This window comes from Staurois parvus, unplaced genomic scaffold (assembly GCF_062004578.1).
Source record: "Staurois parvus isolate SC_StPar_1 unplaced genomic scaffold, SC_StPar_1.0 ptg000272l, whole genome shotgun sequence".
In the NCBI taxonomy this organism is placed as follows: domain Eukaryota; kingdom Metazoa; phylum Chordata; class Amphibia; order Anura; family Ranidae; genus Staurois; species Staurois parvus.
Window position 1 is genome coordinate 5,351,358 of NW_028318068.1, and position 26,679 is coordinate 5,378,036.

The 26,679-nt window shown below is 39.7% G+C and overlaps 1 protein-coding gene across 2 annotated transcripts in view; it reads left to right on the forward strand.

The window, feature by feature from the left end:
- Positions 1-26,679, forward strand: part of DCC (DCC netrin 1 receptor) — a 1,041,949-nt gene that overhangs the window by 826,686 nt on the left and 188,584 nt on the right. For both annotated transcript variants that reach the window (XM_089681618.1, XM_089681619.1), the window contains exons 13-14: positions 5,347-5,488; positions 16,489-16,599. In XM_089681618.1, the coding sequence (XP_089537744.1) occupies positions 5,347-5,488; positions 16,489-16,599 (253 nt within the window). The remainder of the gene's footprint in view (positions 1-5,346; positions 5,489-16,488; positions 16,600-26,679) is intronic.

The following is a 26,679-nucleotide window of genomic DNA, read 5'->3' on the forward strand; positions in this document are numbered from 1 at the left end:
CGATGCCATCAGTACTGTACTTAGAGGTGCTTACCCTTCTTGTCTTTTTGATATAACAAAGCCCTCTTCTACTCTTTGTGAGAGCTGCCAAAGTGCCTGGCTGCCCCAGTTTATACAAAAACAACACCTCCTGCACTCAGGGACCCAGATCAGAAGTGGGCGGATGGATCAATTACTGTGAAAATTCATCCATCAACCAATCAAAGGTTGTTCAGCTCTTACACAAGGCTGGGGAAGCCCAACATAAACTGCAATGAAGAACAAAAAAAAGCGCACCAACCTTGCGCATTACCTCAGTAAAAAAGAGTGCTTTTATTGAATTAAGATATATATACTCACAAAAGTGGCAATATAGAAGGCATATAAAATCCAAAATCGGAATCCCATCGAGAGGCTGAGCTCTGAGGAAGAAGGGATCTCCCTTCGAAACACATCAGCTTCACCCTGAGCTGAGCTCTGAGGAAGAAGGGATCTCCCTTTGAAACACATCAGCTTCACCCTAAGCTGAGCTCTGAGGAAGAAGGGATCTCCCTTCGAAACGTGTCAGCTTCACCACAAGCTGAGCTCTGAGGAAGAAGGGATCTCCCTTTGAAACACATCAGCTTCACCCTGAGCTGAGCTCTGAGGAAGAAGGGATCTCCCTTCGAAACACATCAGCTTCACCCTGAGCTGAGCTCTGAGGAAGAAGGGATCTCCCTTCGAAATGGGTCAGCTTCACCATGAGCTGAGCTCTGAAGAAGAAGGGATCTCCCTTCGTAACATGTGAGCTTCACCCTGAGCTGAGCTCTAAGGAAGAAGGGATCTCCATTTGAAACGCGTCAGCTTCACCACGAGCTGAGCTCTGAGGAAGAAGGGATCTCCCTTCGAAACGCATCAGCTTCACCACGAGCTGAGCTCTAAGGAAGAAGGGATCTCCCTTCAAAATGTGTCAGCTTCACCCTGAGAGTCTCCCTCTCGATTGTATCCGCACGTGTCTCCTACTCCATTGTTCCGATATTGGAATTTATATGCCTTATATATTGCCACTTTTGTGAGTATATATCTTAATTCAATAAAATCACTCTGTTTTACTGAGGTAATGCGCAAGGTTGGTGCGTTTTTTTTAGTTCCTCATTGACCGTAGTTTATACCAGACCGTCATTAAAGACTCCATAAAGAGGCCAATTCTTTTCAGTGCGCCCTCAATATTGTGTGTTTTCTCTGGTCCTAGGGTGGCAGTGCCCACTCATCATAGTGTATGCGTAGTATAGCATCATTGTGACTTTCGGACAAAAATCCCCCACCCTTCACCCCTTCTACTTAACACAGAAGGTGGTGTTCTGTGGTCCTAAGAGATAGCCAATAAACAATATAACTAATAACAGTCAGTACAAGCAGAGGTCGCAGGATGTTATTGGCTTACAAGGTTTATGGCAGGACCAACATATATTTTATTTTATTCAATATATATATAATAAAATGCTTTCAATTGTTAGGGTTTACAAACACTTTAACAGTGCTTTAAAAGTAAAGCAATTGTAAAATCCAGATGAACACTTGCTGTTGTGAATGAACCATACTTTTTTTTTTCAATACTAATTAAATAACTGGAGATTTTTCAATTATTCAATCAGCAGATTGTTGGCATTCATACAGTTGAATTACTTGTAATCAGTGGAATGAAATATTCAGTTGGTTTTGCAAGCGGACACGCTGCCAAGGCGTTCATTTGTGGAGTGACAGATGCAGAGTTTTGAATCAAGTTTTGAAAGTCAAATGATTTCATACCAGCAAGCGACTCTGTTGGTGGCTTCCAGTAAGTTAGTAATAGCAATACAATAGGTTTTGCCTGGAGTTAAGCCTTAAATCTCCAGTATCTACCAAGCACGAAAATAGCAGATGGACAGACTGTTTAAAGAAGACCTGCAGTCAGGGGCGGACTGATCATTTGGAAACTCGGGCACTGCCCGAGGGTCCGGGGTCAGTAGGGGGCCCCATGAGATGCCCCTGGTACCTTTTTCATAGGCTTTTTTGAGTTTGGGCAAGGACACAGGGGCCCCATGATTCCCTATTGCCCGCGGGCCCCATGAGTTGTCAGTCCGCCCTGCCTGCAGTCTAATTTAAAGCATCTCTATAGCTTCTAATAGTAGAGCTATTTAAAAGCCCAGATGTAACCCAAACATATTTTCTTCTAATTTTTGAAAGGTGCCATGGTTGCTAATGTGATATCCTAAACCAGACAACCAGAATAATTTGCCTTTTCCAAAAAAACAACTTTACTTTGATCAATTCTATTTCTTCATGTTGACTTCTTTCTATAACTGTCTATATTTGGCTTGCTATTGGTACATGGGAGTTGTGTTAACTTCACAAGAACTAATGAAGAACGGAGAAGTTGCAAAGTCTGTGATGACCTCAGAATATCTTAAGTGCTAAAGTAGGAATGATATTTCCCGCTGCGGAAACTGTAACACATTTTTTTTTAACAGTAATTACCTTGACTTTGAGTTCCAAAAAAAATACTTTTTTCCCTTGCTTTTTCATAAGTTATTTTTCTCTCTCTCGTTAGTGGTTAAAGTGTACCTATCATTTACACATAATTAAAGCATTACTTAAGACGTATATTTTGTTTTTTATGGAACAAGGAAAGGTTAGAGACTCTCTCAGGTTTTTTATTTTTGTCGATGCCCCTTTTGAAGATATTTCCCTAATCTCCTTTCAGGAGGGGATGGGAAATCCCACCAATGGGAACACAGAAAAAAAAACACATTTTCAGTACAATGAGTAAATGTTGCTTTAGATAATACTGTCTGTGCCTTTCTGCCCTGGTGACAACCATTAAAGCAGTAATTTTGTAGGCTGGACTTCTGTTTAAAAAAATAAAGGCATTTTACTAGAAGCTGATGACATAAGCACATACCACATATATAGTCCTTTCTTTAATCGTATCCTAAGGGAACAATAGGCCATTAGCTAAAGACCTCCAGCTCAATAGCCCCAACAACCCCAAGATCAGTCTGCCTAAAATTAAAATACTCTTTATGGCCAAATGTCTATAAATACCTGACCATCCCATCCAATTCTGAAACCCTGGGCATTAATATGCAATTGCCCCCCGTGCCCACTATCCTTTGTGACTATAAAGGTGGCCACACATGTATGGATATGATCACGCAACTGATCATTTAATATTATAAAAACTGAATAAAAATTGCAAACCAAATGTCTCTCACTAGGTCTATTTGGTAAGTTTGCAATTATTTTAAAGCCACAGGGAACCTCTGCTAAAACCAATTCATTGGAGGCCAGTGGAAAAAAATGCACCTTATATTGGTAGTCAGTGGGAAATATGTCCCTCTTGCAGTGGTGGTCACCTTTATGGACAGCTAAAAAGATCTTTCATTTAAAGCCTCTGGCTCTTTCCAATGGCATTGTCCCCAGAGCTATGTAGGCACCAACTCTTAAAACTTTTGGAGGAACCGTGGTTGAGAATGGCTGATAACTGACAGACCATAATTTGATCAATATTTTCAGTCAACTGCATATGCAGAATAATGCCGTGTGTGTTAAATTTTTCAATATTTTAATTGACGATGAATTCCTTGTTTGTGATTGTTTCTACTTAAATTGATCACAGATTGCTATGTGTATGGCCACATTAACAGCCCTAATCTTCTGGTAAGGCTTACCACAAGATTTTGGAGTGTGTCTGTGGAAATTTGTTCCCATTCAGCCCAAAAAAATGCGTGAAGTCAGGTATTGATGCTCGATCACAACCTGGCTTGCAAAGATTGATCTTCACTCACCAGCTAGTAGCGTGGTGGAGCCCCTTTTGCCTTTAGAACTGCCTTAAATTTTGTGGCATAGATTCAACAAGGTTTTGGAAACATTCCTCAGAGATTTTGGTTCATATTGACATGAGTTACTGTTGCCTTTCTATCATCTTGAACTAATCTGCCAATTCTCCTGTGACCTCTGACATCAACAAGGCATTTTCGTCCACTCAACTGCCGCTCACTGAATATTTTCTCTTTTTCGGACCATTCTCTGCAAACTCTAGAGATGGTTGTGCGTGAAAATCCCAGTAGATCAGCAGTTTTTCAAATATTCAGACCAGCCCATCTGGCACCAACAACCATGCCACGTTCAAAGTCACTTAAATCACCTTTCTTTCCCACTCTGATGCTCAGTTTGAACTTCAGCTAGTTGTCTTCCCCATGTCTAGATGCCTTAATGCATTAAGTTGCTGTCATATGATTGACTGATTATCATTTTGTGTTGCCAAGCAATTAAACAGGCATACCTAATAAAGTGGCCAGGGAGTGTAGTTCATATCAAAGGTGTAAAGTAGGGTCAAGTGCAAGTCAATCACATGCTTCCACACCCAACTCATTAAACTATATCTTTGAGGAACTGGCTTTGTAAACAGAAAAGGATCTTGCCACAAGGTTGGAAGCACACAGTTGTCTAGAATGTCTTTGTATGCTGTAGCATTAATAGTATCTTTCACTGGGAACACCTGAACTCCATTATTTGAGGAAGAGTCAACCTACTTTTGGTCAATAGACAAAATACGGTATTCCTCCTATAAAAACCCTAAATGCACATAAACACTTTAACCCCAAAAAGTGTATAAATCAAGATATGTAAAGTGCTAATTAAAAATAAATGACAAATAAATAATAAATAATGATAAGAACCAAAAAAAAAAAATGTCCAAAATAAATGTCCAAAAATTTTTTATATATAAAAAGTCCTCCAAAGAGCAGTCAGCAGGGTGGTATTCCAGAAAAGTGATAATCCCAATTTTTTCTTGGAGATCGAACCTCAAAAAAAGAGAACTCACATAGTGTAATACCTTAAATGCATAAAATCAAAGCGAACATCACTGCAAACGCATGTGAATTACACTGAACCACACGCATATGAATCACACCATACCACACAAGGTGAAGAAAAGTGAGTATAAGTGTGAGAACATGGATAACACTTTCATGCAGTGTCAAACCGTGAAAGTGTCCACATCTAATGGATAATATACCATTACCAGAAATTTAGCATAAACCAGCGTGTAAATCCCATGCAAGAGACCACTTTGCAGATTCAGCAAGTGGGACATAGATTCCTCATCTATATATCCATAATTGTAGGTGAAATCACCAAGTATCCACAAACCTTTAGCCATATTCAGTAGTGTATGGGTTTTGGGTATAGTGCCCTCTTATAAAGGTTTTCTTGTATTGTATTCTACTGTGACTAGTACCATAAGCAGTTTGTGTTATAGTGTTTTAAAATCTCTTGGTCAAGAGCACTACAATTTAACCCAGAGAACTAATGATTTTTTTACTTTTATATTTTTTTTTTCAGAGTATAAAAGTAAGCTGGTTACCACCCCCCTCAGGAACTCAGAATGGATTTATTACTGGGTACAAAATCCGCCACAGAAAAACCACCCGGCGGGGGGAGCTGGAGACAATAGAACCCAACAACCTATGGTACTTGTTCACAGGTAAGTTTTCCCTTCCAGGTCCTCCCCTTGTGTAACCAAAATTGTAATCTTATTAAAATTTTTAGTACAACAAACTGATTACACCACTGTATATAGGCATCATCCAGCACCTACTTTCCCTTGGTGTAGTAGGTGAAAAAACCCCAAAAACGTTTAAGTATGAGATGTACATGTCCCATCCCCCATCACACAACTCAGTGCTCAGTGGTCAAATGACCAAAGCCTTGGGTACATGCCTAGCTATATGCAAACACTGAGTTCTGGATATTAGGTGTTTCGTTATGATGTTTGGGGGCTGGGGTGAACTAAAGGGGCATGTGGTTTCTTTATTATTATTATTTATAGACGCATTTGAGAGGTGTGCTTTAAAACAAAAATCATTTATTTGGAAAAATGAAATCTTTTTATACAGTGTTAAAATACTTATCCGTACCGCAACTCAAACATATAAATAAATAAAATAATAAATAAATAAACAAACTTGTTTTTAGTTTGTAGCTTGATTGCATCTAAAAATGTATTGATTAGAGATGAGCGAATTATTCAAAAATTCGATTCGGCTGATTCGCCGAATTTGCGGGAGAAATTCGATTCGATGCAAATTTATTCGCTGCGAATTTAACTTATTAAAAGGGTTTCTAGGCTTCAGAGAGCCTTTATATTAGTGCAGAACACTGTACCTTTAATTTAAATGCCCTTGGAGTCTGCTGGGGAAGAGAAATAATACTGTCAGTCAGTATGACATGCAGATGAGTGCCGTCGATCTTAGAATCACCGCACACTTCACTCATTTGGGCAGTCACGGGGCACGACGACGACGAAGAAGAAGAAGAAGAAGAATGAAAAGAAGAAGAATGAAAAGAAGAATGAAAAGAAGAAGAAGCAGAAGAAGAAGAATGAAAAGAAGAAGAAGCAGAAGAAGAAGAAGAAGCAGAAGAATGAAAAGAAGGAGAAGAAGAAGCAGAAGAATGAAAAGAAGAAGCAGAAGAATGAAAAGAAGAAGAAGAAGCAGAAGAATGAAAAGAAGCAGAAGAATGAAAAGAAGAAGAAGCAGAAGAATGAAAAGAAGAAGAAGAAGCAGAAGAATGAAAAGAAGAAGAAGAAGCAGAAGAAGAATGAAAAGAAGAAGAAGAAGAAGAATGAAAAGAAGAATGAGAAGAATGAAAAGAAGAATGAGAAGAAGAAGAAGAATGAAAAGAAGAAGAAGAAGAATGAAAAGAAGAATGAGAAGAAGAAGAAGAATGAAAAGAAGAAGAAGAAGAATGAAAAGAAGAATGAGAAGAAGAAGAAGAAGAATGAAAAGAAGAATGAGAAGAAGAAGAAGAAGAATGAAAAGAAGAAGAAGAAGAATGAAAAGAAGAAGAAGAAGAATGAAAAGAAGAAGAAGAAGAAGAAGAATGAAAAGAAGAAGAAGAATGAAAAGAAGAATGAAAAGAAGAATGAAAAGAAGAATGAAAAGAAGAAGAAGAAGAAGAAGAATGAAAAGAAGAAGAAGAATGAAAAGAAGAATGAGAAGAAGAATGAAAAGAAGAATGAAAAGAAGAATGAAAAGAAGAATGAGAAGAAGAATGAAAAGAAGAATGAGAAGAATGAGAAGAATGAAAAGAAGAATGAAAAGAAGAAGAATGAAAAGAAGAATGAAAAGAAGAAGAAGAAGAATGAAAAGATGAAAAGAAGAAGAAGAAGAATGAAAAGAAGAATGAGAAGAAGAATGAAAAGAAGAATGAAAAGAAGAAGAAGAAGAATGAAAAGAAGAATGAGAAGAAGAATGAAAAGAAGAATGAGAAGAAGAATGAAAAGAAGAATGAGAAGAAGAATGAAAAGAAGAATGAGAAGAAGAATGAGAAGAATGAAAAAAAGAATGAAAAGAAGAAGAAGAAGAAGAATGAAAAGAAGAAGAAGAAGAAGAATGAAAAGAAGAATGAAAAGAAGAAGAAGAAGAATGAAAAGAAGAAGAAGAAGAATGAAAAGAAGAAGAAGAATGAAAAGAAGAAGAAGAAGAAGAAGAAGAATGAAAAGAAGAATGAAAAGAAGAAGAATTCCAGTACAGCAAAAAGTGTATCTGCAGAGAGCTCCGCTATTTCTGACAGTTCTCTGACAGTTCCTTCACATTTACAGCGGTTGAAACATTGTATCTATTTGTTTCCGAATAAAAACATCTGTATCCTAAATGGAAACAAATAGATACAATGTTTCAACCGCTGTAAATGTGAAGGAACTGTCAGAGAACTGTCAGAAATAGCGGAGCTCTCTGCAGTGACACTTTTTGCTGGCTGATCGGGGAAAATTCGATTCGTGCATCCGAAGTTTGCTAAAATTCGGATTCGGTGCGAATCGAATTTTTCCTAATATTCGAAACGAATTCCACTTCGCCAAGTTTGATTCGCTCATCTCTAGTATTGATGTATATATTTGTATTTATTTCTCGGCAGGTATTTTTGCATTGCATAAAATTAGTTTTTGGTTTTTTTTTGTTAACATTATAATTTCTTTCCACTGAATTTCATTGGCAGCAAGTCTCATATTTACCAGCCATTGAATGCAGAACCAGCCAGGCCACTGACATTTTCATCAAGGGGTCATGAGCAGCAATGTCCGTAGTTCTCTTCTTGCATATTTATTAAAATTCATTCATTCAAAAACTAATCTCAAACAGTAACATGCCGATAGCTGCAGATCCGGCCGTAGCCAATATACATTTTATAAGTGCCGTGTCTGCTCCGTAAACCTCAGATTATGAAGATAGGAGTTATAAAACTAACAAATGCAATGTAGAAAATATAGCATATAGAAATCCTGTACAGGCAGCCTTCATCCTTCTTCATAGATACAGGACGTCTCAGTGAGCTGTAATATCATTCACGTTATGAGGAGCATTATCTCATGTAATATCACCAGCCACTGAAGCAAACAAAATTACTGTGGCATCACTGAGCAAGTGTGCTGTATGTAATCTTGTGTGAAAGTAAGTATCATCGGGAAATAATGGAGTACATCAAGTAATATGGCTACAATAAGAGCCGTAATCGAAATAGTTAACTTAATAGACAGACTTGCTGACATGCAATAGATAGATAGATAAATAGATAGATAGATAGATAGATAGATAGATAGATAGATTAATGGAGATAGATAGATAGATAGATAGATAGATAGATTAATGGAGATAGATAGATAGATAGATAGATAGATAGATAGATAGATAGATAGATAGATAGATTAATGGAGATAGATAGATAGATAGATAGATAGATAGATAGATAGATAGATAGATAGATAGATAGATTAATGGAGATAGATAGATAGATAGATAGATAGATAGATAGATAGATAGATAGATAGATAGATAGATTAATGGAGATAGATAGATAGATAGATAGATAGATAGATAGATAGATAGATAGATTAATGGAGATAGATAGATAGATAGATAGATAGATAGATAGATAGATAGATAGATTAATGGAGATAGATAGATAGATAGATAGATAGATAGATAGATAGATAGATTAATGGAGATAGATAGATAGATAGATAGATAGATAGATAGATAGATAGATAGATAGATAGATAGATTAATGGAGATAGATAGATAGATAGATAGATAGATAGATAGATAGATAGATAGATAGATTAATGGAGATAGATAGATAGATAGATAAATAGATAGATAGATAGATAGATAGATAGATAGATAGATAGATAGATAGATTAATGGAGATAGATAGATAGATTAATGGAGATAGATAGATAGATAGATAGATAGATAGATAGATAGATAGATAGATAGATAGATAGATTAATGGAGATAGATAGATAGATAGATAGATAGATAGATAGATAGATAGATTAATGGAGATAGATAGATAGATAGATAGATAGATAGATAGATAGATAGATAGATAGACAGGTAGATAGTAGAAGTAAATTGATAAAAAGATAGAGAAAGAAAGATGATAGGAAGAGAGATAAATAGACAGATTAATAGAGAGATAATAGAAAAATAGGTAGAAGAACTAACTTGATTGCTAAAATCAAAAATAGATAGAAGAAGGAAGGAAGGAAAGATACATCGATAGTCATATTTTATTTATTTATTTCAGGTACTTATATAGCGCCATCAATTTACATAGCACTTTACATATATATTGTACATTCACATCAGTCTCTAACCCTCAAGGGGTGTACAATCTAAGGTCCCCAACTCACATTCATACATACACATACTAGGGCCAATTTAGACAGGATACAATTCACCTACCAGCATGTCTTTGGAGTGTGAGAGGAAACTGGAGTACCCGGAGGAAACCCACGCAGGCACAGGGAGAACATGCAAACTCCAGGCAGGTGGTGCCATGGCTGGGATTTGAACCAACGACCCTAGTACTGCCAAATGGAAGTGCTACCCACTTAGCTACTGTGTTTTAAGGGAGGGGGGAAGGAAGGAAGGAAGGAAGGAAGGAAGGAAGGAAGGAAGGAAGGAAGGAAGGAAGGAAGGAAGGAAGGAAGGAAGGAAGGATTATAGAAAAATAATAGTAGACAGATAGGCAGAAATAAAAACTATATTGCCAAATACTTGAGATAGATAGATAGATAGATAGATAGATAGATAGATAGATAGATAGATAGATAGATAGTCAGTCTTATTTTAGGTAAAAAATTAAAAGAAGGAAGGAAGGAGAAATACATTGATTGTTGATAGAAAAATAATAGTAGATAGATAGATAGATAGATAGATAGATAGATAGATAGATAGAGCTATATAGAGAAGAAGATATAAATATAGATGATAGAAATAGATAAAGATAACAGAAACATTTAAATCAAACACTATTGTTGCACTATAGTCATCTTGTCTTTGGGGTGGATTTCTCAGATAAGATCACACTGCTTAGAAAGACATCTCTTCCATGAAGGAAAGTTCTGAGTAATCCTCAGTGATCCTTATCCTCTGCAATCCCCCATACACAGAGATCATTTGACATGAGACAAGCCTGGAGAATAGGGCAGTGTACCTCAATGTGACCTTCTCCCGCCTGGAAGTCAGATTTCTCTCAGGATTGATCTACATATTAAACTTATATGATTGAAATTCTATGTTGAGGTCCTTCTGTCTGTCACAAATAGACATATCATTGAGGGCTGGGATGAAAGGAAGAGGGAGCTAATAGAGCTAATTGAAAAGTGAGATACATTGATAACACTAGGAAATGTCTCTCTCTTTTAAGAAGCTGACCTTATAAATCTAGAAGAAATAATAGAAGATTATTGCCTCTTCCTTTGCTCCATACATGCTGTAGTGCAGAAATTGGACTAGAGGAGGGTGTCATTTCCAATGAGTCAGTGCACCATCGAGAAAACTTGGACAGATGCTGCTTTATGACTTCAGATAGTGACAGATCTTTTTGTACCCTCAAAACGGCTAATCAATGGAAGGCTCATGTGTGTGACTGCCATACATTTTGCAATTTAATGTTATTAAAAATTACCTTTGTTTGATTTTGTGAAAAAGATTAATTTTTATCCCCTGCTTTAATCAGCCTATTCTCTATGCAGAGAGTCCAAGGTTAAAGTAGAATTATTTTTCTTTTGGGAACACCTGTACTTGTAACAATTGTTACTCCAAGACCCATAGGAAGAGGGAAGGAGAAGGCAGTTTACAGCAGCATTGAAATTGAATCACCACACAGAGGTCCAAACACAACATTATTCCAATAAAACTCTGGGATGATTAAAAATGTAGGCAACACATTTCAGGCATCAAAGGGTGCCCCCTTTATCGAGGTTCTTCCAGTGTGATTACATGCACAGGTCTTGTTAGCAGCTTGCTGGGTAACCCTGCTGCAGCCTTGCTTGGTCTGGCAGAGTTTCTTTCCCAAAAATATTTGCCCTGTTGGTATTTTTTTGTAGTTTGTAATGATGCATCATTGTATGATTGTATCTGATTGTGTAAAACTAAGAGCCAACATTTTTTTTTGTTTTGATAAAGTAGGGATGGGTTATTATCACTATCAGGCTTTTATGTCTATTGGGAAATTCACCCTCTCTATTTGTCTTAGGCTGGCTATACATTATACATTTTTACTTTTTTTTTTTCATTCAACCAGTGGGTGGAACAAAAAAAGTGCCAATGTCCCCATCCACCCTTCACTCCCGCAGCACTATTGTGTTCTGCTGGAGGAGAGCCTTCCCCCCTGGGAGAATACAATGATCAGTGTTGCCGAACCTGGATTTGTAGATTTGGAGATAGCTGAGTGCAAGCGGTCAGAAGTATGTCCCATAGGCTCACATGGAGCATCCATTCAGGTCTGCCTGAAAAATAGAGGTGGACCTGATCGGAAAGCCCATGTTGAAGGGCCCTTAGTAAACATTGAAAGTACATAACCTGTCAAACAAGACAGAGAGTTAGATTAGAACACGGTGTATAGCTCAAAACACTGGGGTATTACATTTATAAAGACAGAACACAAAACAGTATCATACAATAGAACAAAGTACCATCGCAGTAAGAGGAAGAGTCAGGCAACTGCAATGTTGGGTTGATAGGGGACAAATTCTGTAAGAAGCATGTATGTTTTACAAATGAAATATATCTATTCATTCTCAACAGTTTTTGGTTAATGGTATGAGATGGGCCATGGTACAGTAGATGGTGAGCTCTGGCTCCCATCAAGACAAATGGAGACTATTTCACTAGTTTGCTGACACTTTCGTTGCAATCTTTGTTATACAATAGGCATTCTGCCTGGTTGTTACTGTTAATAAGTATAATTTTGGTAATATTGCCATATGGCCACATTCATCTTTGTAACCAACGATTGCCTGCTACATCACAATGGTCTACCGTATGTCTGTTGTGTACTTTGTTCTTTGTTAAATCAATAAAGCACTGTCCGTGATACTTTTTTAATTTGCACTAACATACCAAAAGCTTGTCCTGAAAAATTGTATGTTAATGCAAATAAAACAAAGTCTCACAAACAGTACTCAATTGTTTCAGTTGCAAGTACTCTGATATGGCTACAATCACCACAAATTAAATCAATAAACAATTTGAAGAAGGATAGTTAAAAAATATATACAGTTGCAAGAAAAAGTATGTGAACCCCTTGGGATTACGTGGAGTTTTGCATGAATTGGGCATAAAATGTGCTCTGAACATCATCTAAGTCACAACAAAAGAAGAACACAGTCTGCTGAACATAATACTACACAAACATTAGATGTTGCCATGGTTTAATTGCACATAACATGTAAACATTCACAGTGCAGGGAGGAAAAAGTATGTGAACCTTTGGACTTAATAACTGGTTGACCCTCCTTTGGCAGCAATAACCTCAACCAAACGTTTCCTGTAGTTGCAGATCAGACCTGCACAACGATCTGGAGTCATTTTGGACCACTCCTCTTCACAAAACTGTTTCAGTGTAGCAATATTCTTGGGATGTCTGGTGTGAATTGCTCTCTTAAGGTCATGCCACAGCATTTCAGTCGGGTTGAGGTCAGGACTCTGACTGGGCCACTCCAGAAGGCGTATTCTGTGCTGTTGCAGCCATTATTTTGTTGAATTACTTGTATGCTTTGGGGCATTGTCCTGTTGCATCACCCATCCTATGCGGAGCTTCAGTTGGCGGACAGATGGTCGTACGTTTTCCTGCAAAATGTCTTGATAAACTCTGGAATTCATTTTCCCATCAATGACAACAATCCGTCCAGGCCCTGAGGCAGCAAAGCAGCCCCAAACCATGATGCTCCCTCCGCCATGTTTTACAGTGGGGATGAGGTTTTGATGTTGGTGTGTTGTGCCTTTTTTTCTCCACACATAGTGTTGTGTGTTCTTCCCAAACAACTCAATCTTGGTTTCATCTGTCCACAGTATATTTTGCCAGTAGTGCTGTGGAACATCCAGGTGCTCTTTTGCAAACTTCAAACGTGCTGCAATATTCTTTTTGGACAGCAATGGCTTCCTCCGTGGTGTCCTCCCATGTACTCCATTCTTGTTTAATGTTTTCCTTATTGTAGATGTGTCAACAAAAATGTTAGCATGTGCCAGAGATTTCTGTAGGTCTTTAGCTGACACTCTGGGATTCTTCTTTACCTCATGCAGCATTCTGCGCTGTGCTCTTGCAGTCATTTTTACAGGACGACCACGCCTAGGGAGAGTAGCAACAGTGCTAAACTTTCTCCATTTGTAGACAGTCTGTCTTACCGTGGACACATGAACATCAAGGCTTTTGGAGATACTTTTGTAACCCTTTCCAGCTTCATGCAAGTCAACAATTCTTGAGAGCTGTTTTCTGCGAGGCATGGTTCACATCAGACAGTGCTTCTTGAAACCAGTAAACCCAAAACAGGTGTGTGTTTTTTAAGGGCAGGACAGCTGTCAGCAACACATCCAATATCATCACACTGATTGGAGTCAAGGTTGGCTCACTCCTGGCTCCAATTAGCTCTGGGAGAAGTCATTAAGCTAGGGCCTCACATACTTTTTCCTCCCTGCACTGTGAATGTTTACATGTTATGTGCAATTAAACCATGGCAACATCTAATGTTTGTGTAGTATTATGTTCAGCAGACTGTGTTCTTCTATTGTTGTGACTTAGATGACGTTTAGAGCACATTTTATGTCCAATTCATGCAAAACTCCACGTAATCCCAAGGGGTTCACATACTTTTTCTTGCAACTGTATATATTCACTTTGAATATAAAATTCTCTACAGAAGGAGGTGTAGCTGATATTCATGTTAGTGCTAGCATCCTACACGTGCCAAAAAGTGATCTAGTGGGACAGCCAGTCACCCATAAGGGAAGTATCATCGTCACCCAGATTACAGGTGACCACTAGAACAATACCAAAAAAAATCTTAAGTCACTCCTTCCCAGTATCTCAGTGGTCTCCAAATTGATGCCTGGGGGCTGGATGTGGCTCTTTGCTTGCCATTATCCGGCCCTTTGGGCACTATTCCTCCTACTGACACCAACAATAAGGGTATAATTCTTGCCATCGACATCAACAATGGGGCACTATTCCTCCTACTGACTCCATCAATAGAAGCATAATTTCTTCCACTGACACCAACAATGGGGAACTATTCACCCCATTGACACCATCAATAGAAGCATAATTCATTCCATTGACACCAACAACGAAGCACTATTCTTCCTACTGACACCAATGTAAGGGCACCTTTCCTCCCACTTACACCAACAAAAGACAATGGGGTGCTATTCCTTTCACTAATAGCAATGATGGGGCACTATTCCTCCCACTCAGGATGTGGCATTGCTTACTCCCTGTGATACCAGGACATTTTCTACTCCCACTGGCAACAGTTCAGACCCCTAACGTTTGAAGGACAGTAAACTAACCCCTTTTTAGAAAGTATGGAGACCCCTGCAGTGTCTCTTCAACTTGGAGCATCTCCAACATAGGTGTGTGAAATTCCTTTGAGGATGACCACATCTGTTGTACTGGTGGTCGGCTGCCAAACCAATATTATATAGGAATTCAGGAGTACAGTGTGCTCTGTGGAAGATGCAAAGTTGTGAGGGTGATAGAATTACTATCTGTATTGCAAAATATCATCCCATATGTCATCTGAAATGGGTCCCAGGTCAGTTTCTCATCTTCTGCTAAGCAGTAGAAATGTAAGTAGAAATGTATCCAACAGTTGAGTAGATGCCTCAGAGATGAGACTATTTATGTTGACCACTCAGACCAAAACAACAAACAGAGGAAGATACAGCAGCTAGAGTAAGGAAGTTTTGTGATTGTAATGCGTGTCATAGCACAACCATTTCTAATCGAGTTCATCTTCGACACATCGCCCATCACATTTAATTTGAACAAGATTCTCCCATTGGCATCCACATACTACATAATGTATTTCAATTCAAGACAAGACTCAACTTTCACATTTGAAAATCAAACCAGACTTCCTCATCAGTATCAGTATACAACATAATAAAGAGATTTCATTTGCAAAGTGGACGCAGAGTGACTTGGCGGTAAGCACTTCTGCCCTGCAGCAATGGAGTTCTTGGTTTGAAGCTCGGCCATAATGCTACCTGAATGGAGTCTGTATGTTCTTCCTCTGTTTGTGTGGGTTTCCCTCTGCTTTTCTTCCACATATATGATAAAGCCGGTACACGTTCAGGAGCTTGCAATATATTTGACTTAATTGTAAACAGGCTTTTCTTCCACACTCTAAAGACATGCTGGCCAGTTAATTGGCCGGTTGGTTAATCTATATTGGCCCTACTATGTATGTACAAATTGGCTATGCAATGTGCAGTGACATTCTGCGTGCCAGTCGCAGTCTGAGCAATTGGGGGCAATTGAGGAAAGATCTGGCGACCTTCTATGGAGGAGGCTCTCAAGCACGTCAAACATGGTTCCAAGAGATCTGGCACAAGATTTCAATATAACTGAATGAATATATACATACATTACATACAATTGCAAACTATACATAACTCAAAAAATCGTGAGGCTTTTGATATTACTTTGTTTGAGAGAAATGTTCTGCTTTCCTCAAGCTGTTGTCTAAGCGAAGTGTGTATTTTTCCCGAATAATGAGACGTCTGCTATAGCAGAGCAATTTCACTTGTTTTAACGGCTAAAGAACTTGCATTATCTTTACAGGAAAGATCCTTGTAACTAAACCTGCAAGTACTTTTTAATGTTACAATTTTTGTAGTAAACTATTTGCCATTTGGCTGCTTCATTTAAGTGTTTTAAAACATAATAACACACTACAGAAAATGAGTGTATTAGCTACATTATATGTTTGCAAGTAAATATTAAATATGGCTTTCTATATCTATCTATCTATCTATCTATCTATCTATCTATCTATCTATCTATAATCATTGTATCTATCTATCTATCTATCTAATTGTTTAGCGGTTTTCCCTTCTAAAATTCAGTTTAGGCTAACAGTTTGGTATTGATTCGATTGATATTGATTGGTTGCATATTTGGCGTTTTGTATTATAGGTCTTGAAAAGGGAAGTCAATACAGCTTTCAAGTCTCTGCAATGACAGTTAACGGAACTGGACCTTCATCTGATTGGTACACAACGGAAACACCTGAAAATGATCTTGACGGTAAATGAAAGCCTATAACTCTTTCTCTTTAGGATGGATTTAGAGATCAATAAACTCACTCACATTTTAAAGTATTAAAAAATTACTAACAATGAATACAAGTTGTAGTGTTGTAGTATTTAAAGTGTATTCACTACAAGTGCGATAACCTAATAACAACCAATCACAATGAATCTTTGACTCATCTGACTCTACCAAAGTGAAATCTGTTTGACTACTTTGCATTGATGTACTTTTTTAATTATTCCCCTTGTTTTTTTCTAACTTCTCAACAGTAATACATTCCTGAATTATCACAAGTGGTTTAGAATCACAGCTCTATATTCCATACTAGCAGCTAATTTGCATATTAGAATTGACAATACTTTAAGGAAGCGAGACCGTTTAAAGCGAATCTTTACCCTCCTCTTTCACTTGCCATTACTCCCCTCACCACCCTATTATATAATTGAATATTCAACATTTTTGGGTTGTTTGTTAGCTTTTCTATGGGACCCACACTTCCAACTTTCTTGACCAACCGATAAGTATGTCATCTCCTCCTTCACCCTAATGAGGCTTTACGTTTATCTCTGCTGCACTTTGCATGGGCCGTGCTATCTGTGCTGGGCGTGCACCTTGGCACGTCATCAGGGGCCAGATATAGGAACTATCGCTCTTTGCTGCCCCTGGAATAAGAGTGATCACTCTATCTTTTTTTCCTCTTCCCTGAAGGGAGAATCTTTTCTCCTAAAACACGTTGGCTTGGTGTACTTGTTGTTACGCTCAACAAATGCCTCCTAATCTACCATCAAAAGTGCATTCTTTTGGACATTGAGTGCTCCTTCTTTTCTATTATTCCCAGTATATGTGTAAAAATGACTTCAAGGCCATACCAGAAAGGCAGCAGCTCAAACCCTAAGTGGGTTTCCTGCCAATATCCACCATTGGGTGCAACTAACCGGAGGGATATCTCCTTACCCACCCACGCAACCACCCACCTACGACCAGTGACTGATCCAGTGAATCTAGCGCAGTCTTCAGCACAAACAAGATATAAGAACTAGTAAGTGACAGCTGGTCTCCTAATGACATCAGATGAAAAGATAGTGATGCTGGACCAATAGGGCTGAGAGATAGCAGTGGCTTATACCATAGAATGCTGAATTTGCTGGGCAAGTGAGCATGTTTTTTGTGGACAACCCAGTGGACAAGGTAAGGGGCAGGAATAAAGTTCCTCCTTAACCTCCTTAGCGGTATTCCCGAGTGTAGCTCGGGGTAAAATTTGCTACACTCGGGCTTACCATGCGGCGTTGCTCAGGGAGTCCCTGCAGCACTTACCTTGTCCTTCGCTCCCACGATGTGTCCCCTGCAGCGTCCCTGGCCATCTCCTCCGGCCGATGCCGGCATCTGGCTTCCGTGTTCCGGTCCCTGTGACGTCGGAACGTACGGGCGCCGGAACCGGCGGCAAATTTGAAATTTTTAAAAAATTTCATTTTTTAAAAAAATTATTATTACATAGTAAAACATTGCTGTTTCAATGCATTTCACATACATTTTGTCCCGAGTGCTTTGCCCTGTGCCCTGCCTGCATTTTGATTTTTGTTCTTTCTTCCTGGAAACTTAGAAAAGTCCATGGCGTCCAAAAAGCGTCCCTTTACGTCAAAAGCGGTTTTAGGTGTCCGTTTATGGACCAGCGGTAATAGATCGCTGCTCAGTTCTCCGGCATTCTCGGAGACCACAGTTCTCCTGTGAATGCAGTTTATGCAGCAGTTCTCCAAACCAAAGGAGAACGGTCTCCAAACGCTGGAGAACGGTCTACAAACTCTGAAAAACGGCTCATTTTACTATAATCTCTCGAGATTATAGTAAAAGATCAGTTTACTAAACAGAGGTAAATTATCTCTGCTTAGTTTTCGGTCCCTCTGATTCTCCAGCTCTGGGCTGGAGAATCTGGAGGGAGAACACAGATCTCCAGAGAAGGGCTGACATGATCTCCTGAGTGTCATAAACTGTGAATGACCAGAGAATAGCTGAGATCTGTTGAATCGCAGCTATTCTGTGTGTCATAAACGGACACCTTAGACCAGCTAGAGAACAGCGATAGTAAATCAGAACCACTTGCAGAATCTAGTGATAATGATTCGTGGGGGAAATGCGTCATCAGACACTGAAAACGATTTTGCGACTTTGCTCAGCGATGTGCGAATTTGCCTCTGTATTTCAAATTTCAGTGTTTTTGTTTTATTATATTATTGAATTAAATGTATTATTATTATATTATTATTTTTTATGATTATTTATTAAATTATAATTTATGATTTTGTGTTTTAAATTTTATCATACCCGGGATGTTTACTAGACTCTTGTTCGGACAGATTTCAGTGAGTTATTGCTAAAAATTACAGCCTACAATAAAAAACTACATATTTCCATGCAAAAAAATGGTGCCGCTTTCAGCACAAAAATTTGGAAAGAATCATACCGCCAGGGAGGTTAAAAGCTGAAATGTGTCTATAATGGAAGGCATGCTAATAATTAAGCAAGCAATGTAAAAATGGCAACTACTCAGATCAGTTTATACCTAGCAAAGGTTGTGCTCATGGGCAGGGCAGTTCACAGAACAATACAAGATAAAAGATTTCCCAAAACAGTTACCAGCTATTCAGCACAAAACAAGATCTGAACTGTTTCAACAGCTAGCATTAAAGAGGAACTGAATTTCGTGCTTAACCACTTGCCCTCCAGAGGATTTACCCCCCTTCCTAACCAGACCATTTTTTGCTATACGGCACTGCATTACTTTAACTGACAATTGCGCGGTCATGCAAGGCTGCACACAAATTACATTTATGTCCTTTGTTTCCTACAAATAGAGCTTTCTTTTAGTGGTATTTGATCGCCTGTGCATTTTTTGTTTTTTGCGCTATAAACAAAAAAAAAACGACAATTTTGAGAAAAAGACAATATTTTTAACTTTTTGCTGTAAAACATATCCAGTAAAAAAATTTAAAAAATCAAATTTTGTCATAAATTTAGGCCAAAATGTATTCTGCTACATATCTTTGCTAAACAAAATCCAATCCAATACGTGTAAATTAATTGGTTTACGTGAAAGTTATAGCGTCTACAATAAGCATGTTTTTATACTGGAATTTTTTTTTCTTCTGTACTAGTAATGGCGGCGATCAGCAACTTATAGCGGGACTGCGGCGGGCATTCTGACACTTGGGGGGAACTGACTAACTGTCACTGACATCCCCAGTGATACTAATATAGTGATCAGTGCTAATGAAAACAACTGACACTGTACTAATGACACTAGGCAGGAAGGGGTTAACATGTGGGGCGATCAAAGGGATAACTGTGTATTTTTCTGTGTGTTGTGTGTGCTTTACTGTGTAAGCACGCTTCTTTGTATTGCACTGCTATGCAGTGCAATACAAAGCAGCGTGCTGGAGCTGACAGGGGAGAGATCTGTATTGTTTACATACAGACCTCTACCCCATCTGTGATACTCGGCGATCGCTGTGTGACAGTGGGGAATCACCAGCCTGGACCTGGTGACCGACAATGGTGGCGCAGGTAGGGCGGCACACGTGCCCCCTAGCCGTTAATACAAAATCGCGTATATATACATGATTTTGCACAGCCCTGCCACCCTGTAGCAGTAGTTCTGCTACAGGGTGATTGGGGAGTGGTTAATGAAAGGCAGACAAAGGGCAATTGACTAGGCTCAATTATTTTCTGTGGTCTACCTTCTGCCAATCTATTCCCCATTACTGACTTACTGCACTGTGTGGAGGTGGCCATCTTGGTAGAGGCAGTGCTTTGCTTTCACATGTTAGTGCTTTCAGCAAGGAGAACATCATCAAAACTCACTCCAATTCTACTGAGGCTAATGCAGGCCATAGATGGGGAGAAAAACTGCAGATTTTTCTTTTAAAAAACGAAAAATCGGTTGTTCAAGTGGCCGACGTTACCATCAATGGTAAAAAAAAATCGGCCGATTTTCTACCCGTCTAGAGCCGGCAAAAAGTGTCCCTGCAGAGAGCTCTGCTATTTCTTTGACAGTTCTCTGACAGTTCCTTGACATTTATAGAAGTTGCAACAATGTATCTATTTGTTTCCATTTAGGATACAGATGTTTTTATTCGGAAACAAATAGATACAATGTTTCAACTGCTGTAAATGTCAAGGAACTGTCAGAGAACTGTCAGAAATAGCGGAGCTCTCTGCAGAGACACTTTTTGCTGGACTGGAATTCTTCTTATTTTCATCCTACTTCTTCTTATTATTATTCTTATTCTTCTTCTTCATCCTCATCCTCTTCTTCTTCTTCTTCTTCATCCTCATCCTCTTCTTCTTCATCCTCATCCTCTTCTTCTTCTTCTTCTTCATCTTCATCCTCATCCTCTTCTTCATCCCCATCCTCTTCTTCTTCATCCTCATCCTCTTCTTCTTCTTCTTCATCCTCATCCTCTTCTTCTTCATCCTCCTCCTCCTCCTTCTTCTTCTTCCTCATCCTCTTCTTCTTCATCATCATCATCCTCATCCTCTTCTTCTTCTTCTTCTTCTTCTTCTTCTTCATCCTCATCCTCTTCTTCTTCCTCATCCTCTTCTTCTTCTTCATCCTCATCTTCTTTTTCTTCATCCTCATCTTCTTCTTCTTTTTCTTCATCCTCATCCTCTTCTTCTTCTTCTTCTTCATCATCCTCCTCCTCTTCTTCTTCTTCTTCTTCTTCATCCTCATCCTCTTCTTCTTCTTCATCCTCATCCTCTTCTTCATCCTCATCCTCTTCTTCTTCATCATCCTCCTCCTCCTCTTCTTCTTCTTCATCCTCATCCTCTTCTTCTTCTTCTTCTTCTTCATCCTCATCCTCTTCTTCTTCTTCTTCCTCATCCTCATCCTCTTCTTCTTCATCATCCTCATCCTCTTCTTCTTCATCATCATCATCCTCATCCTCTTCTTCTTCATCCTCATCTTCTTCTTCTTCATCCTCTTCTTCTTCATCCTCATCCTCTTCTTCTTCTTCATCCTCTTCCTCTTCTTCTTTTTCTTCTTTTTGTCTTCCTCTTGCAGGTCACTGCTCATGCGCAGATTTTTTATCGGTAAAAAATCGGCCGATTTGCCCACTAATTGCCGCGAAAATCGGCCGATCGGCAAAATCGGCCGATTTTTTTCCAACTTTACCGAAAAACAAAAACGGCCAAAATACCGAAAAACGGCCGACCAAATCGCCCACTAACGATCCGAAAATCGGCCGATTTTATTTTCGGCCGAAAAATCGGCCGATTTTCGACCCGTCTATGGCCTGCATAACAGTCAGTGTCAGCAGCGCCTTAGATCTTACAAGGTAGGTATCGTATACAGCTATGAGACTGTGGGTACAGAGATGCACTGCTATTTCTCAGAAGGAATTCAAGAAAAATAGGTGATTTCTTCCAGGATACAGTTTAGGCATAAACAGGCCTTATTTACTCTGGCACTAGTGTTTAGATTTTTAAAATACAGAAGTTCTTGGGGAAGTATAAACAAATTGTATGCTTCCCAGGTCACGTTTTGCCTTTAAAGCAGGTTTAGCTGCATTTTGGAGTGTTTACATGCATTAAGCCACCTTTGGAGTGTCTAATCAGATCCTGGGTGCACAGGATTCTATCTTCCATTGAAAATTCATTACATGCATTTATATGCATTTAGAATTTTTCTATAAATGCCAGTTTGACAGTGCCAGTGTGAATGAGGCCTTCATATTTCTAGATGTTTCCTGTAACAGCAAATCTTCACTTTTTGTGTTCAGGTCCACATCAAAAACACTTAAAAATTCATACAAAGCTATGCTGCTGCAACAAGGCCCCTCTATAAAGTGTAGTCCCTATTTTTTTAATTAGAGCAAAGGCTTTTCTAGGGATGGATGCCATCCAAGGGTGCCATTTTTTGTGCTCCTCTCTGTGTGGCATGGATGGCTGCCTATGGCTGTAGCACTTCCTGTGGATGGGCCAGGGAGGCAGGGAGTTCTGTAACATTGTGGTTTTACCAAGCTCAGCATTACTTTACTGCACTGAGGATGGAGTGTCCGGTATGAGCATTCCAACCTCAGTGCTGCCCCCACTCCACGAGTACCTTCTAAGGTAGGTACCTCAAATGATGGCACAGACATGCTCAAAGCTCCCATCTTGGGGCATACAGAGTAGTGAATAAGTCAAGGTATGCCTTTGAAGTAGCCCTTTGAAAAAAAAAAAAGTGACAGCGCCAGTACGTCTTCTTTAGCTAACATGGCTGTACCCAGCACAGGTCATTACTGTAACCCTTTCAAACCAAAGTCCATAATCATCTCTGCCACTGGTGGTATCCAGTAGTTAGAACAAGTTCGATGGTCCTGTCTCTTTTTATTTTAATTGGATAACAACCTGAAACCTGCTATGGTATCAAAGAGACAGATGCTACTAAAGGATGAGGCTTGTCCTTCGCACAGGCTCATCCGCTTCCTGATTAGACTAAGTGCTTTGGGGACTTGCACGACCATAACAATTTCATGTTTTGCCTGTGGAATTTACAACATATTTTTGCAAAACAGCATGATGGGTCTGGTTACAAATCCAGGATCGATTTGAGAAAGCACAACAACAAATTAAAAAGTACACAACAGTAAAAATAATAAATTCTCGGCTGCTGCAAGTATCCTGGGTAAGCAATGCAGTCTATCAATTTACTGACATAATGGATAGATAGATTGTGACAGAGTTGATATGTATGTCTGCATAAAAAAATACATTATTTGCCTCCTGTTTTCCGAGAGGATTCGGGAACAGGCATAAGCATGAAAAACCAAATAAACAAGCTTGAGACTTTCACTCCCTACCGTTTGCAATATTAAGGCATGCTTCTTTTGCATGGAAGTTTCAATTTTACCGATGCCACGACTCCGAAGGGAGTCACACACACCTATTAGATGCTGAGACTCTTCGACGTGTCAGCCAAATATACATAGCGCAGCCAGACAGATTGTTAACGGCGGTTACATTACAGCTTGCTGAGTGCATGTTTTTCCCCTCTCCCTCACTGTACGTGTGATAGAACTCGGCTTTGACGAGACAAACACTACATCTTGGAGCTAGTCGGAATCCCTGCGGATAGCCCTTTTAATTAGTGTGTTTTGTTAAAATGACTTGAAGGCCCCAAAATGCTGAAGAGTGCCGACTCCCCACAAGGCTCCCATGTGTTTGTTGACATCTGGGATGTTATCAAATATTTATTTTCTGCCTGGAGATTCCTGTGCCACCGACGCATCCCGAGCATTATTGCCCTTAAAGGGTTTCTTTTCATTTGGCTAAATGATGACGTGCAGGGCTCCCAAGAAGAATTCTTTTTCAGAACAAACCACTCCAGCTGTGCTTAAAGTGAACCTGTCATCCTTTGTAAGTAAAATTCTTGCCTAAAAGATTTCAGTTTGAGCCTGGCTGCACTCAGATACCATCACCTTGTCTAATAAGGGCTTCTTGGGGGCCAGTTAGTAGACTCTCATTAGAGAAAGCATAGGGGAGGGCAGAACTTAGCTCAAAAGTCATAGAAGTCAAGCACTTAGTAATAAAATGAAAGCTAGATTGAAACGGCACAGAGGAGAAGATATTCTAATTTATTAAAGTAGTAGTCAGGGGCGGACTGACCATTCCAGCACTCAGGCACTGCCCGAGGGCTCGGGGTCAGTAGGGGGCCCCATGAGATGCCCCTGGTACCTTTTTCGTAGGCTTTTTTGAGTGTGGGCAAGGACACAGGGGCCCCATGATCCCCTATTGCCCAGGGGCCCCATGCGTTGCCCGTTTTCAGTTTACCATTTAGGTACACCCAAGAAAGTGAAGCAATAATGTATTTTGCCTTTATTTGCCGTAAAGCATTTACTTTTTAATGTTTCCAAAAGCTCATTGCTCAGTCCCTCTTAGCAGCACTAAGCTTTTGGTCAAGGAATGTCAAGGAATGTGCATTGATCACATCACAAACAGCTCAGGGAAGCATGGCAGCTTTTGTAATCAAAGCCTGGAGAAGGTGCTGTTGAGTGGCTTGGAATGCAGGGAGGAACAGGTAGCCACTGCCAATCAAAGCTTGAAGAAGATGCAGGGGAGTGGCATGGAATGCAGAAAAGTAGTGTAGCTGCCATCAATTAAGGCCTGGAGGAAGGGCAGAGAAGTAGCTTGGAATGCAGGGAGGCATGGTAGCCACTGACAATCAATGCTTGGAAGAGGTGCAAGGAAGCAATATGGAATGCAGGGAAACATGGTCCTGAAGGAGGTTAAGAGAAGTGACAGGGAAGCAGGGTAGCTGCTTTTAATCAAGGCCTGGAGGAGGGGCAGGGGAGTAATCTGGAATGCAAGGAGGCATTGTGGCCACTGTCAATCAAAGCCTGGAGGAGGGGTAGAGGATTACCTTGGAATGCAGGAAGGCACGGTAGCCACTGCCAATCAAAGCCTAAAGGAAGTGCAGGGGAGTGGCATGGATTGCAGAAAAGAAGGGTAGCTGCCATTATTAAAGCCTGGAGGAAGGGCTGGGGAGCAGCTTGAAATGAAGGGAGGCATGGTAGCCACTGTCAATCAATCAAAGCCTAGAGGAGGTGCAAGGAAGAAGCTTGGAATGCAGGGAAGCAAGGTAGCCACTGTCAATCAAAACATGAAGGAGGTGCAGAGGAATGGCATGGAATGCAGGCAAGCAAGGTAGCTGCCATTAATCAAAGTCTGAAGGAGGGGCTGAGGAGTAGCTTGGAATGCAGGGTGGCATGGTAGCCACTGTCAATCCAAGCCTGGGGGAGGGGCAGGGCAGTGGCTTGGAATGCAGGAAAGTAGAATAGCTGTCGTCAATCAAAGTCTGGAGGAGGCGTAAGAGAGGGGGTTAAAATGCAGAAATTGGGAGTTGCCTACTACAGAGCATCAGCACTAGTTCCATCTAGGAAAAGCAGAGGTGTGGCTTGCAATGCAGGGAAGCACTCTAGCCGCTGTCCATCAAAGTTTAGAGAAGAGCTAGGGTGTGGCTTTAAATGAGGGAAGCATGGCTACTGCTATCAACAGAATCCTGCAGGAAAGGTAGGGGAGTTGTACGGTATGCAGGGAGGCACTGTAGTCGTTGTCAATCAAAATCTGGAGGAGGTGCAGGGGAGAGGCTTTGAATGCAGAGAGGCAATTGTTCAAAATGTCTTTGTGTTCTGTAGCATTAACAGTACCCTTCACTGCAAATACCTGAACTCATCCATTTGGAGGGGTGTCCATATAGGTAGATGTGATGGTCAGGTGCCCACATCCTTTTGTTCATACAGATTTTAATAATTAATTGCACAACATAAGGGATCTAAATAGAGCTCTGACTAGAGGTACAACTTCAGAGGATATTTATAAAAGGTCCTAATACCTTTATGATAAAAAAGGAAAAACCAGAAACTATTTTCTCCAGCCTCCTCCTTTACAGGTTGAAGTGTGACAAAAGAAAGATATTCACTGACACAAATATAGAAAGTCATACCTTGCTGGGTCGCTTCAGTTTTTTGTGACAATATTAAACTAAAATGTCATCCTGACACCCCTGACTACAGTAGATGAAGAGTTTGGCACCTTTAATGGAATGTTAGAGGGTTTAAATGGAACTTTTCTATTCCCTTGGATAACTTTACATCACCAAGCTCTCCTTATCTGCTTCAATCTGAATAATACATGCCATTTAAATTTCCCCCAGGGCTGCATACATTTTGGCCAAAGAAACTGTTCAGTCATCAGTAAAGTGAAGCCTTCTTCCCCCCCAATTGGGTTGGTTAATAGAGATCTCTGCTTTGAGTGTTCATTACTGCGATCGGTTTTATGTCTCTCCCTATTACAATTTAATTTCCCTTTTATTAGTCAGAAAGATAGAGCAGAATATCACATGTGAGCACAATGGGATTGTTTCTGAAATGACTTAAAGAAGAATTGTCAGTACTACCTTTCATGGACAATTCAGTGATCTTTTTCATCTTCCTAGAGGTGGTTGATATATTTGACCCTCTTCATTTCTGGAATATAAAGAACAACCTTTGCACTGGGGGTTACTTTATCTCTTGCTTCCCCAGAAAACAGTACTCACAT